The sequence below is a fragment of the Arachis hypogaea genome, chromosome 9 (genome assembly GCF_003086295.3).
Source record: "Arachis hypogaea cultivar Tifrunner chromosome 9, arahy.Tifrunner.gnm2.J5K5, whole genome shotgun sequence".
NCBI classification, from domain to species: Eukaryota; Viridiplantae; Streptophyta; class Magnoliopsida; order Fabales; family Fabaceae; genus Arachis; species Arachis hypogaea.
Genome location: NC_092044.1, coordinates 1260941 through 1276042, shown reverse-complemented (window position 1 = coordinate 1276042; position 15102 = coordinate 1260941). Strand labels below are relative to the sequence as shown.

General features: G+C 33.3%; 1 protein-coding gene, 1 long non-coding RNA gene and 1 pseudogene across 2 annotated transcripts; 2 read left to right on the top strand and 1 right to left on the bottom strand.

Annotated features, from left to right (window-relative positions):
• The first annotated feature begins 5653 nt into the window (after nucleotides 1-5653).
• LOC112709791 (uncharacterized) lies at nucleotides 5654-10773 on the top strand. The gene is made up of 2 exons (XR_011865217.1): nucleotides 5654-5786; nucleotides 10564-10773. It is a non-coding gene; the product is annotated as an uncharacterized lncRNA (long non-coding RNA).
• On the top strand, nucleotides 6314-8862 carry LOC112709790 (pentatricopeptide repeat-containing protein At4g20770-like; annotated as a pseudogene).
• Nucleotides 10774-13251: 2478 nt separating the features above from the next.
• Nucleotides 13252-14800, bottom strand: LOC112712752 (protein LURP-one-related 12). The gene is made up of 2 exons (XM_025765676.2): nucleotides 14408-14800; nucleotides 13252-13825 (listed from the first exon to the last, which is right to left on the bottom strand). Exons 1-2 carry the CDS (start codon nucleotides 14447-14449, stop codon nucleotides 13418-13420), a joined length of 450 nt encoding a protein of 149 aa, XP_025621461.2. The 5' UTR covers nucleotides 14450-14800; the 3' UTR covers nucleotides 13252-13417.
• Nucleotides 14801-15102: the final 302 nt, after the last annotated feature.

Below are 15102 nucleotides of genomic sequence, written 5' to 3'. Positions count from 1 at the left end.
GCTACTTTCACTTTCATCTTCATCTTGGCATTTATGGGTTTTTAGGTATATATTATGTAGCATGTTATAGAGTCAATTTTATGTGTGTTGGGGAGTATGTATTATATGTGACCAAATAAATTAAACTATGATAGGTTTTGTAATTTTTGTGTTTTCATTTTTTGAGGTGGGGAGTTAGGGAGGTGTTTAAATTATTTGATTGATGTATGGTTCATTATTTTACATTCTATAATATGTGTTGTAATCTTGAGACTCATTAATTTTCATATGATAAAGTAACGTGTGTAACTCAACGTTATGATGGTTTGAAGAGATAATACAGTAATGTAACGGCGTTAGTTAGCTGATTAGGGACTAGAAATCGGACTGTCCGATTTCTTTGTTGGAGAAATTGAGAAAGGGGTGCACAAATCGAACGGTCTGATTTGTGAGTGAGGAAAAAAATCGAGCATAGTAATCGGACTGTCCATTACATGAGGCTGGGATATTTTTGGATTAGTTCACTTAAATCGGATGGTCCGATTTGCTGCATGCTAAAAATTTTGAATTTGAATGTGATCAAAATCGGACGGTCCGATTTCAGAGCGTAATAAAAGTTAACTGTTGAAATGCGGTCGGACCGTCCGATTTATGGTTTTATATATACCTCAACATTACCCAAAGTCTCCAGTTTTTGTTAGTCTTTGAAATCTCTCTTCTGAAACTCCTGTAGTTCTTTCTTCTTCTTCTTCATTGTTTCGGCACCAGCTTTCATGTTCATTGTTTGAAGATCCTATTTTTACAAGTTTGAGAGTGTTTCCTGTGAGTATATCATAACGGATGATAGAATATTGTTAAAAATTTATTATCATTGGCAGATTTTATTACAAACAGCTGAAGGTGTAAAATTTGTGTGTGAAAATTCATTGGATATTGTTATTCCATTTACGTTGTCGTTTTAAGAATTAAAAGATGTAATTTGTGAAAAGATAGATTCTCAAATATGTAGGAGAATATCGTGCATTTAGTACAGGAACCCATTATCTGTATTTGGTGGGTTCGTTCAGTTTCAAACCAAATATGTAACCGATGAAGCGAGCATGCAAGATATGTTTTCAGTGTACATGGAAACTCGCTCACAGATATCATTCATCGAGCTGTATATTGAGTTTGAGCAGTCGGAAGCAGACCGAAATATTGAGCTGGAAAATTATAATAGTGATAGTGAGGAGGAGTTCGAAAGTAATTATGAATGCCTTGATCCGGGTGGAGATGGAGATCAGGCTGATGACACTATGCAGGCAGATGTGACGGATGTGGCAAATGCACTAGTAAACCAGCATCCGTTTGTGGAGCCTACTTTCATGCGCTCGCTGGATTTGGAGGCCATGCATACACTGAAATTTCCCGCGCTAGATGAGGCACACCCTGACTCAAACCAAACTGTCTCCTCAACCTATCAGACGCATGTCACTCAATGCATTCAAAAGAGATCAGCGGCACGGTTGCACTCTAAATAACCGAGTGGTGGCCAATGTCAGCCGGAATCACACCCGCCTCAATGCGATCAACTGCATAGGACTCCCAAACAAACTGAACACATTGAAGGTAACAGAGTATTACACACTAGATAATAATACAGCTAATCAAAAAGGTAAAAACAACTGAATATCACATACTTGTCCTTCCTGCAGATCGTCCAATACCTTCCTATAGTGAGCCAGAGAATGATATTTGTAAGACTGTTCATCACGGTCCCAATTACGCCATCTGACATCAAACAGTCCGTTACAAAAAAACTTACGATAAAACTCTCAATTAAAAGGTGATGCACTTATTCAAAGCAAATGATGCTTGAACTTACCTATTAGCAAGTGGAAAGACTCGAGGATTGCCTGGTATAGGCGAGAGAAACGGTAAACGAATCCAAGCTCAAGTAAGCAGAAGGGTCAGCGGTCCATCAATCTCCTTGCAGTCGACACGAGTAGCCCTACACAATGCTCTATACAAGTGAGCTAAACATGCCGAACCCCAACTAAATTCTCTAATCCCGCCGAAGTTACGGAGCAACGACAGAAATTTTCAGTGCACTCCTGCCCCAGACTTGTCTCCAAACATAATCGTCCCAAATAATAACATTATGTGGCACTTTGCATACCTCTGAATCTGAATATCATTATCTAAGACTATATCATCTTTTAGTCTCCGAAACCAAGTCAACTTTACAAAACTTCCTCTACATTCTGTCTTCCTGGGTGCAACACCAAAATGATGGAGGCATTCGACCTCTAATGCCTCATAATTACTCAGAGTCGGTCTTGTAACTGGAATACCATTTGTCGAAAGGCCAAAAATTACCGCCACATCCTCCAACGTCACAGAACACTCGCCAATTGGAAAATGGAAAGTATGAGTCTCGGGCCGCCATCTTTCGATCAGAGCATTAACTAATGCCGATTGAGATTGGACAACTCCGATATGCGAAACACAATAAAATCCAGACTCCCGCAAATACTCCTCCACAATTGAATTATATGGATCCGGTGACAAATAATGATCACATATTAATATCCGTAAACCCTACAAAACATAGCCATATATCACATTAATCAAATATAACCATACTTAATTAACATACTATATTTAACATTTTACTATTCTCATTATCACATAAGCAACATAAAATAATTAATAAACCTTAAATGAAAACTAAACTAAACATCTATTTATTATTATTATTTCTATGAAAACTATATTTTCTAATATCTAGATCCTATTTATTTCTTAATAATGATTTTCATTCGTTTAATATGAATAAAATGTTAAACTCAAATAAATTTAAAATTAAATCTAATTATTATCATTACTCGACAGCAATATAGAAATATATATTCTAATTCTAATATCTAAACTAGATTCTATTTGGTTTATATTAATAATACCTAATTTATATTTATATAACTGATTCCTCATTTTTGTTATATATTATTATTATTATTATTATTATTATTATTATTATTATTATCACTGTACGGACACATATAAAAATTAAATTAACAACCATACATAATCTATTCTACTAACTAACCACATTATTCCTAAATTAATTAACTATCTAAACTAGTTTAAATTAGTAAACTAAACCTAAACTAACGGTCACTAGAAAAAAAATTAATAATAATAATAATAATAATAATAATAATAATAATAATAATAATAATAATACCTCGATCAGGAAAAATAAATTTATGTTACTTAGTTCACTAATTATATTAACACAACTCTAACACTTGAACTAACTAACAGCATACATTAACTAAATATTCAAATAACATGTAACCTAATTATTATTGTTTAAATTTAAAAAATTAATTTAATAAAATAAACTTACATAATTAAGATGATCAAAATAATTAATAATGTATAATTCTGGACGATTAACATCTTTTATTCTTCGTCTCCTTGACATTGTTTAACTTGGTCCCCCTCCTTAAATTTTTTTGACTATTGCTGGAGCTTCAATGGAAGAAAGAAAATAGGTTTTGAAAGAGATAGAAGGGTCTGAAAATGAGAGAGGAACGAAGTGGGGCACGAAAAGGCTGGGGTTTTACTCGAATGTGAGAAGGGGTCCACTGGCTGGTTGGTGTATGCGCGACGCATGGCAGTGGTACGCAAATCGGACCGTCCGATTACATGCCCCCTAAATCGGACCGTCTGATTTCACCTACGCAGTCTCCACACCCATATAATACACGCTAGACCCCAATAATCATGGAATACACCAAAGCTAGCCTCATTAAAATTAAAAATGTGTAATCTTGAGGACTTATTTGATATTTCTTAGTCAAAATGGTTCAAGTTATAAAACATATATTTATATGAATATGAAAATCATATGATACGAAATACGTAGATATACTAATTTTAATATGGGAAGTGCTAGATAAATAATGATTATTTTGAACAACATGAACAACCACTAATCAAATAAAAATATACTATACTTTTAAATTAATCATCTAAATCTTAATATTAAAATAACCATCTATACACCTAGTAAAATGAATATCCGATATATTATTGTTTATATTGTTTAATATTTTTATTGTCTACCTATACTTTTCTTTTTAATATTTTGTATGACACATGGACACATTAATATAAAGTATTTTTTTAGATAAATTATACTAATATTTTAATGTTATTAAAATGTAAATTAATATTTTAAGTGTTTTTAATTTTTTAATTTTTAGATAAATTATATATTATTTTAAACTCATTATATTTTTTAATTAGGAATGATAAAATGGGTAGTTTGTCCTACTCTATAAAAATCTGTCTAAAGAATGAGACGGACCACTCTATTTTGCTAAGTAAAACTGACTTAAAATATTAGTCCACTATGTTTTATAGTAAGTTGGTGGGCTAACAAACTAGTCTTCTTAACTTTTTAAAAACAAAATTAGAAAAATTAATTAAAATTAATCCAAAAAATAATAATTAAAAAATAAATATAAATAAAAAATAATTAAATTATTATATATATTTTTTAATTTTTAATTTTAATAAAATTATTTAAAATGATATTTATAAATAAAATAATTTTTATTTTATGAAATTTATAAATCACATAATTTAAATATATATATATATAAATAAGTGTAAAATAAAATAAAATAAACAATAAAAAATAAAAAAATTATATTTAAAAAATATATAATTATTAATTTTTATAATATTAATTATTCTTTTATTAAAAAAATTGAATTTAAAATTGGATTCGGGTCTTAATGGATTCTTTTGGTTGGAGGAACTTAATGGGTTTAAAATTGCTTTCTTCGTCCGGGAAATTAGTCTATGCTTAAACTCTTGTGATTTTGAAACACTGCTTTGTCACTTTTAATCATGTATGTGAAGTATTTCATTTAGTGTAATTAACTTGTAATGACTTTTATGTCTGAATTTGATTTACTTTTGGAGTATTTTGTATGTTTGGAGTGCTAGAAATTGTTATTCTACTGTCTTTTTGTATTTTTTATAAAGAGTAAATGATCAAATTCGTTTGTAAAAGATCATTTTTTTTTAAAATAGTCATCGAAATTTTTTATTATCAAATTTTTCATTTAAAGATTCTAAATGAATCGCATTATTTTTTCTCTCCTTTTTTTATTAATGGTGTCAAAATTTATTAATTAATGAAAAGATTAAAATAATTAATTTAAAATTTTTGAAGAATAAATTTAATTAAAAAATCTTTCTACGACTAATTTAGAGAATAAATTTAGAACTAATTTGACTATCTAATCTTCTTATAAATCACTAAAATATTTAAAATTATACTAACATCCTTAAATTTAAAATCTAACTCTAACCCAAACAGAGTTTATTTTTTATTGGAAACTTAAATATAATTAATTTTACGTAAAAGTAATATCTGAGAGCCCTAAATTTTTATCTAACAACAGATATCAACCTTACGTAAAATCCACCCCGCCTAAATTTTCACTCCTTTTTTTTTTAATCAGACTCCAGCCCCTTCCTTCTCTCCCATGAAATTGTAACAGAGAAAGGAAGGAATCCTCCGGTCTTCATCGCCGCCGGCAGTGGTGTTGTTGCTGCCATGGTTGTGAGTCTGGGTCTGCATCATTCCGCCCGCGTCATTCACCTCGTCGCTGTCCCTTACGGAGCTAAGGTCACTCCCACTTCTCTCCTTGCCGTCCGTCACTCACCTCGCCGACTTGCCTCTCCGGTCTCCGGCTTCTGCTTACCTCGCAGCCCCTCACCTTTCTCCTCGTCGTCTCTCTCTGGTAAGCCCTCCTCTGCTCGTGTCGAAGCTCTCTCTCTCTCTCTCTCTCTCTGTGCCGGCTTGCCGTCACCGTTGGCTCCTCTGCCTCGTCCCCGGCGCCGCTTGTCTTAGTTTGCCTCTGCTTCCTCCGTGCGTCTGCTTCCTCTGCTCGTGATTCCTCCTCGTTCCCGTTGCCGTCTTCTTGCTTATGCTTCTGCAGCGTGGGTGAGTTCACTGACTTCATTCTTCGCTGAGTTGTTTTTTTATTTATTTATTTTTTCAGTTTTTATTCTATCAATTTTTTATGCTGATTTTTTCAGTTTTTTCAATTTTAAATTTTGATGTGGATTTAGATAATTTGTTTAATTTGATGTAATTAGTTATTATTGATTAGAATGAGATAATTGGTTCATTGCTTGCAGCCTCAGTTTCAGTTCTTTGTCATGAATCAATGAAATACAGGTTCCGCTCCGTTTTTTTTTTTTTTTTAATTGAATTCATTTTGTTGTATTTTTAGTTTCAGGATAGTCCTTTTTTTTTAATTTTCAGTGCTACCAATAATAGATTATATAGTCTGACTTGGGAAGTTTAAAGTGAAGCAAGTTATTGATGGAAAGCAAGAGTACCTATTTGGCAAAGCTACTTCAGTCGTGCATTGCCAGCAAAGCTCTATCATCCGGCAAGGTTCTCCATGCGAGAATCCTCCGAGTGGGCCTTTTCTCCGACACTTTTCTCTCCAACAACCTCGTCCAATTGTACTCCAGCTGCGGTGACATTGTCTCTGCACATCAAGTGTTTGCTAAAATGCCTCAAAGGAACATCTTCTCTTGGAACGCCATCTTGGCTGCCTACTGCAAAAACCGCAACTTGCAAGACGCATGTTGTTTGTTCCTGGAAATGCCTGAAAGGAACACCATCTCGTTGAACACCATGATCAGTACAATGCTACGTGCTGGCTATGAACGACAAGCATTGGAGACCTATGATTTGATTATGCTACAAGGTGTTAAACCTTCCCATATAACTTTTACTACTGTTTTTAGTGCTTGTGGGCTCTTTTGGATGCAGGATGTGGTAGGAAAAATCATGGGGTTGCGATCAAGCTTGGTCTTGACGGTAACATTTATGTAGTTAATGCCCTTTTGTCCATGTATGCTAAGTGTGGCCTTTCTGGGGATGTAATTCGTGTCTTTGATGACATTGATGAGCCTAATGAGGTTACCTTTACTACAATGATGGGTGGATTAGCCCAGATGAATCAAGTCAAGGAAGCTTTGGAGATGTTTAGGCTCATGCTGCAAAAGGGGGTTCATGTTGATTCTGTATCTTTGTCCAGTATATTGGGTGTGTGCGCAAAAGGAGGATTTGATGAAAAGGACATTGGTCTATGCAATCAGAGTCATGGAAAACAAGTGCACACACTCTCAATTAAACTGGGATTGGAGGGAGACATCCATTTAAGCAACTCGAAGCTGGATATATATTCGAAAATAGGGGACATGGATAGCGCTGAAAAAGTTTTCGCAAATGTGAGTCGGCATAGTGTTGTTTCTTGGAATGTGATGATAGCTGGGTATGGCAACAAATGCAACAGTGAGAAAGCTGTGGAGTATCTCCAGAGAATGCAGTGTTGTGGATATGAACCAGATGATGTTACTTATATCAATATGCTAGCAGCATGTGTCAAGTCTGGGGATGTTAAAACCGGGCGTGATATATTTGATAGCATGCCTTGCCCGAGTTTGAGTTCATGGAATGCTATACTCTCGGCCTATAGCCAGAATGCAGATCATGAAGAGGCACTAAAAATGTTTAGAAAAATGCAATTCCAATATCAGCTTCCTGATCGAACTACATTAGCAGTTTTTCTTAGTTCATCTGCGGAACTGGGACTTCTTGAGGCTGGAAAACAGGTTCATGCAGCCTCTCAGAAGTTTGGGTTCTACGAGGATGAGTATGTTTCAAGTGGTCTTATCAATGTGTATTCAAAATGCGGGAAAATGGAGTGTTCAAAGAATGTATTTAATAAGCTGCCCAAAGTAGATGTTGTTTGTTGGAACTCAATGATAGCAGGGTTCTCAATAAATTCTCAGGACAATGAAGCTTTCTCTTTCTTTAAGCAGATGCGCCAATGCGGCTTCTATCCTTAAGAGTTTTCATTTACTACCATTGTGAGCTCTTGCGCAAAACTCTCTTCATTATCCCAGGGATGCCAGGTTCATGCTCAGATCATAAAAGATGGTTATGAAGATGACATATTTGTTGGCAGTTCTCTTATAGAAATGTATTGTAAATGTGGAAATGTGGATCAAGCCAGATACTTTTTTGATATAATGCCAAGTAAAAACACTGTTACCTGGAACGAAATGATACATGGTTATGCACAGAATGGATATGGTGACGAGGCTGTTTCCCTTTACAAGGACATGATCACATCTGGTGAAAAACCCGATGATATTACTTTTGTTGCCGTCTTAACTGGTTGTAGCCACTCTGCATTGATTGACGAAGGAGTTGAGATATTCAATTCAATTCAGCAAAGATTTGGAGTGGTGCCAAAGTCAGATCATTACACTTGCATCATAGATTGCCTCGGCCGAGCAGGGCGATTCCAGGAAGTAGAAGTGATCCTAGATACTATGCCATGCAAGGATGATCCAGTTGTTTGGGAAGTGGTGTTAAGCTCATGCCGCATTCACACTAACTTGAGCTTAGCAAAAAGAGCAGCGGAGGAACTCTTCCGGTTGGACCCTCTAAATTCGGCATCTTACGTGCTTCTAGCAAACATGTACTCTTCTTTGGGAAGATGGGAGGATGCAAGGGCTGTCAGGGATCTAATGAGTGATAATAGGGTCAGCAAGGATCCTGGTTATAGCTGGAGTGAGTACAAAAATGATATTCAGCACATTATGGAAAACAATCTATAGACTATAATCTTCCACCTGATTGGCAAGAAGTTCAATTAAGAAATATGATATCTCTGTGATAGTGGATGAAAAATCAATGCCATCTCTACATTAGAAATCCTATACATACATGTAATGCTCACTCATTTTGTTGGCCTTGAAGTAGGAGGTGGCAGCACCTCACACCATAATTGGGTGGTTCATCACTCCATGAGTTCTTCGCACTGCAAATTCTTCAGAGGGTGAAATTGGGTGTGGGAATGTGGTTTGTGGTGCAGTTCTTTCCCAATTTGGAGGCTTCTTTTTCAATTGATGTGTACAAGTGGTGGGAGTGGAAGCAGTAAGCTTGCTTTGCAAGCTGCTTCTTGTCCTATTAATAGCAACGTTCATTTATGGGTTTGGTAACCATAGCGAATTGAAACATCGATAGAGACATTAATGGCAGCGGAGCGGCGCTTGTTCCATGGCGGAATGGGATTCAAAGGTATTCATGACCGCCTTCTTCCATAATTGCTCCAACCACCTCCTCTTTGCTCCATAATCTTAACAGTAGTGATTATATATACCGTTTACTAATGTGATGTGTCTATTTATAAAAAATTGTCACGTAAATAACAACTTTTGAGCGAAATTTCACCTGTTTTGGTAGGATTCGTGGTAAATAGAGAGCAGTTGATAAATGTTAAATATAAACTCAAAAGATAATAAATGTTTTACTGTCCAAAACTATATCATTTCTATGCTCATGTGGCTGCAACGGTACACGCACCATTGTAGATAACGAAATACATTGACAACTTCGTTTCGTTTTGTACTATCTAATGACAAAAGGACATACATGTCCACCGTTTGCTATTATGGAGGACAATACTTTTTTTTCCTTTAACGACTAATTAGTCTGAGGTCGAAATCCTTATGGATCTAATTGTAACTTTACTCTATGAATATTATGTCGACAATGACTTGCTTTGGTTGTTTATTTGTATTTGTGATAGTTGTGTCATTTTATTTTAATCTTTCGACTGAGATTTATGAACTTAAGCTTTTAGTTTTTTGTCCAAATTTAAGAGCTCAGTTTGTGCTCTCTGCTTTTCATGTGAACATTATAACATCGGGAGTATCTTCCCATTCGGACTTTTCCTCATCTAGTTATAATTGGTGTTATGGTTTGTGTTATTATGACCTGAAGTGTATGAATATAAAATTGATTGAATATAAAGTAAATTCCGAACACCCCTTTATGGGCCCTATATTTTGATGTGCATATCTATGTTTGTTCTTTCCAACCTTTTGTGATCCAATCTCCCAAATAAGTTTTGTTATGCTATTATTATTTACTCTGTGATGTATACCCCCATGATTTAAAGGAATGCATTATTAAAAAATCAAGTGCAATGGATGTGGAACATAAGAGGAAAGCTAGACTGGTTGGAAAGCTATGATCATATGCTCATAAAGTGGGGTAATTTTTTTCCTATGAAGCAGGAGCAGACAGCATCTCCATGACTTGGTTTGGCCATGAGAATTTCACAGACCATGGAATTGGGATGACCGCTTCCTTCACTTGGTAATTTTTTTTGGGCATAAATGCAGATTCGGGTGTGCTTCTGAAGGGCTTGTTCTGCAGCAACTTGAGTCAGTCATAAGTTGTTTGAATCTCTGAAGTTGTGGTGGCTTCTTTTTCAATGGATGATTTGATTTGGTGGAAATTTAGGAGTTGGAAGCAGTGGAGTTGATTGCTTGATTCAACCCTTCTTTGTTGCTGTTGAGACCAAGTGGAAATTCTAATTTTCCATTTTGATAATTATTATGCTTTCAGTTCTTGATTATTGAATTTAACTAGGAAAGTAGATACAAGAGTTTAATTTATTGTTTATGTTTTCTGTTTTGCAGCAACTTCAGAAGATGAAACATACAAATTTTCAAGTTCATGTGTATGATGAGGTAAAAGGAACGGATTCATGGGATTTAAAGATCTGGGAAAAAGGGAACTAGTGACAACAATATTACTATGATATATGTATTTAAGTAGCTGGTTATCCGGCCACAATGTCATAGCTTGATTTTCATAGTTATCATAGTAATATTATTGTCATAGTAATATTTTAAGATTGTTCTATAATTATTGTTTTCCCAGATAACACTTTAGACAACAAGCAAATAAATCTGGTCAGGGTGTTGTGTTTTTGGCTTTTTGCTAATTATGAATTATGAATTGGGTAAGGTATTTGTGGCTTTAGGACTTTTTGGTTTGGAATCAATGCAAGAGGGTACAACAAATGTTGTCTCAGCTTGGGAGTAAGGTGGGTGCACTACTATTTGCATGTTGGGAGTATTTACCCTAAATTTTGTTTTCTTTCCAGTGATTCAGATTTTAGTCCCTTGAGGCTCCTAGCGTTTAGGTTCAAGAAGGTTTTATCCATTACTAAGTAATTTTTTGTAAACTCATGTATTTTTTTCTCTATAATATTTATTTTCTCAAACCACCTTATTCTGTTGTTGCATGCTTTATAATCTATATGTATGAAAAGAAAGAATACCATCAGTCATGTTCACACAATTAATAGATTTGTTCAATGTACATACAAAAGTAGCATATGAAGTTTAAAAACGGTGAATATTGGATCCGATCCGATCGGATGATTTTAGTGTGGATCGGATCGAAATTTTGGTCATATTCAATCTTATTCGATCCAATTTACGTTCACTCCTAAACACAAAAATCTAAATTCAATAGCATACTTAAATTGATATTTGGACACCAAAAAAAAAAAAAATCAAATTTTAAATATTTCTCCTTAATCCCATGCATATCACAGGTTAATATACTAGTGAGTGAGTGTAAAATATTTGTGTGCGTTTGTGTAAAAAATCAAATGTAAAATATTTGTGTGTCTATAAAATTTGTATTGGATTTATAGAAACTACTAGAGTTATTAACTGACATAACAATAAAATGAATTATATATCTAATTATTCTTACCATCACCATAATGTACCAACTATAGTCTTCAGTCTTTTCTTTGCTGGCTTGATATGATTTAAATATTTAATTTGATGCGTTGTGTGTTGTTTAAATATCTCTTTTCTGAACACTGAAATTTTAAGCATATGCGATACGTATATTTATATAAATAAATATTTTATATATATATATATATATATATATATGCGGACTACCTTCTCTCAAACGTTTTAATTAATAAATTAAAATAAAATGTGGAATACTAAATTGAACAATAATGTGCACATTTCCCTCGCGACCATTTTATATCGGAGAAGTTTTCATTATAAATATTAAAGGAAAAGAATATCACCTGAAAAGTCTTCATTATAAATAGGTGAAAATTCAGTTGTAGCTTATCTCAAATTGATAGTTTCGAATTTTTAAATAATAATTTAGTTAAATTTATTAAATCATTTAAATAACTTTCAGTTATTAACTTCACATGAAATTAACTGTATTTAAGTTTTTGCCTTATAAATATTACCGAAAGAACATAAGCATATATACAAAGATTTTGTGTTTTCCTAGACCAAAAAAAAAAAGTTCAAGAACATATAATGCATGGGAAGAAAATAATAAATTATTTTTCATCAATCCTTTTCAATACCAATAATGAACACAAGTAGTTACTATATATCTCCTCTCACAAGCTCCTTCATATATCATCCAAACTTTTTGTACCTGGGGAGAAAAAGGAGATAAAAGAAGGGAGACAACAATTTATTTAACTAGAGCACAAATCGAATTCTAACTATACATTTATATTATCAGGATACCAAAGAAAAAAAAAACACAACGTAAACTATATTATTGATTTAATTGAAGTCACTTGAAAATGGGAATAAAGCCCCAATTTAGACATTGAAATTGTAATTGTCGTTCAATTTCATTCCTAACATTTAAAAAATAGTGATTGAATCTCTGAAGTTGTATTTCATCAGTCCCTGAAATCATAAATAATTCAAATTAGTCAATGAAAAATAATTATTAACTCAAATTAGTTTATAAGACCTATCACATTACATCAAAAATTCAAAATTGTAGTTCTTGAGAATGAAAGTTTGGTTTTGCTAATTAAAGTTATTTATGATAGAACGTTTTATTTTTTTATATACAATAAATGGGAACACCAATAATTGCTTTAAAAACGTATAATTTTTAGCTTTCGAACAAAACTTTTTTTTATATTTAACACCTGAAGCACAACAATACAATTTAACAAAACCCATAAAAGATAGTTTAAATCAAGTTGGAAACTCAGGTTGAAGCCATTAGATTATTTGACTGATTTGACTAAATTTTCATTCAACAATTCTCAAGCATCAACTTCATGTCTTCACATGAAGTCGAGTTCAGCTAAATTTTCACCTTAAATCAATTCTTATCATGGTAAAGATTTAATGCAATTCTAAAATTAAGTGGTGACATAGATAGCTTCACATATAAAAAGGTTCACATATCACTATCTAAATGGAAATAGATTAACATCTAATATGTCGTATATATTCTTAAAACTTGAATCCAAGACTATTTTTTAGAAAATATTAAAATATTCATGCTTTTGACTAAAAAAATTGATACAAGTATATTTCATCTTTATTTCCTTTTCACATAAAATTTAAATTTACAAGATAGCAAAGGTGGAACTCATTAAAAGGTACACCTCAAAAAAAGATTAGTCAATTACATCAAACACATATATTTCTTTTTTTTAAAGAAAAGGGGAGAAAACGCAAATTCTTAATCTTCTGTAGTAGGGTGCACCGGAGACTCCGTGGTTCCACTTTCAAAGTAATTCTCACCGTTGATCTGATCAAGGAACAAGACCAATCCCATGGCAAGTGCACCATCAAATCCAGGCTTAACGCAAAGCGAGAAGACTTCTTTCCCAAGCATAACACTTGTGGTGGAGTCCACCTTTCGACGAATCTCAGCCATTAATTTCTTCGCTGCGTTATAGATCTTGCAACATCGCTGCGAAAAGCACCCTTCGATGTGATACTCCACACCGGGCTTATCGTATACCTCCACTATAAAACTCGCTCGTGACCGTCCGATTAAAGATGTTCTCTTCATACTTAACAATGCTTTATCGCCGTCGATTCTTTCTCCTTTGAAACCTTCCCATCGTTGATGAAGACTCGGCCTCTGCATCGCAAATAGAAACTCAGTGAGTCGACTCGAATAAATGAATAAATGTCCTATTTTATTGGAATAAGTAAAGGGTACTACTAATTTTTAACTTGATAACATCAGCTAAATTTTTCATTGTAAAATTATTCTTTTAATTTGTATTTTTTACAGTATTTAAGATTAAAATTCAGCATTTGAAATTTAGTATTTAGGATGTAAAATTTAAAAATTTAAGATAAAAAGTAATAATTTCAAAGAATTAAATAATCTTAATTGAAAAAAAAATCTCTAAACTCATTTTATTTAAATAATTATTCTTTTAATATAATAATACATAATTAGATATATGAATTGACAATGCACCAAAAAAAGTGATAATGCATCAAATTCTTTTATTATAAAGCAAACGGAAAATTAAAATGATTTAGATATTTTATGTTGTCTAGTAAGTAGTAACACATGAACTGATGAATCTGACTCACTAACTCGATCGAACTCACTGAGCTGACTCACTCACTCGGGATCAGAATGGAAAGAAGAAACAGAAAACAAAGTAAATTAAGAACAAAAGAAACCGATCATGAATAACGAACGTACCTTTCGTTTTACGGTGAGAAGACATCGACCTTGTGGATCCATGAGGACGAGCTCATCCTTGTCACGTGCATCGGGACCGTAAGAGTCAACTCGGAAAACGAGTTGGCCCTTGCAATCGTAGACGGTGAAGCCATCGCCAGCGAAGAACCGTGAAGTTTTCAGCACCGTCAGATTTCTCTCTTCTCCTGAAACGTACTCTTCTTGCACAACAAACTCTTCCTTAATAATAATAATAATAATAATAATAATAATAATAATAATAATAATAATAATAATAATAATAATAATTCTCTTTTCTACGAGAACCGGTGATAATTCAAATGAGCGATGAAGAAATGAGTAAGTTATTGAGGGGAGTGCATATATATATAGTATATGGTTTGTGAGAGAAAAAGAAAGGGAATTAACACTTTAATGTGTTACTCGCTCGGAGAATTTGACAAGCCTTTTATATTTGGCGTGTGCCGTAAAGTCTAGGGCATTGGTTTCTCATTAGAAATGTGGAATGGAAAATTTTAGCAACTTTATTAAATTCTGATCAGTATGTAACCAGTAAAAAAAATAAGTTATTAAATGAAATTTTACATCATTAAAATTATCATTGATAATTATTTGATAGCTACAAATCACAAAAATTGCTGTACTCTTAAAACTCCTAATGTAGAATATATAAAAGGTTATCATGTATAAACTTT

Coding starts and splice junctions, on each gene's coding strand:
- LOC112712752 (XM_025765676.2), bottom strand. CDS start 14,449: ATGGATCCACAAGGTCGATGTCTTCTCACCGTAAAACGAAAG. Junction 13,826..14,407: donor TTCTCACCGTAAAACGAAAG/GTACGTTCGTTA, acceptor TTTGCGATGCAG/AGGCCGAGTCTTCATCAACG.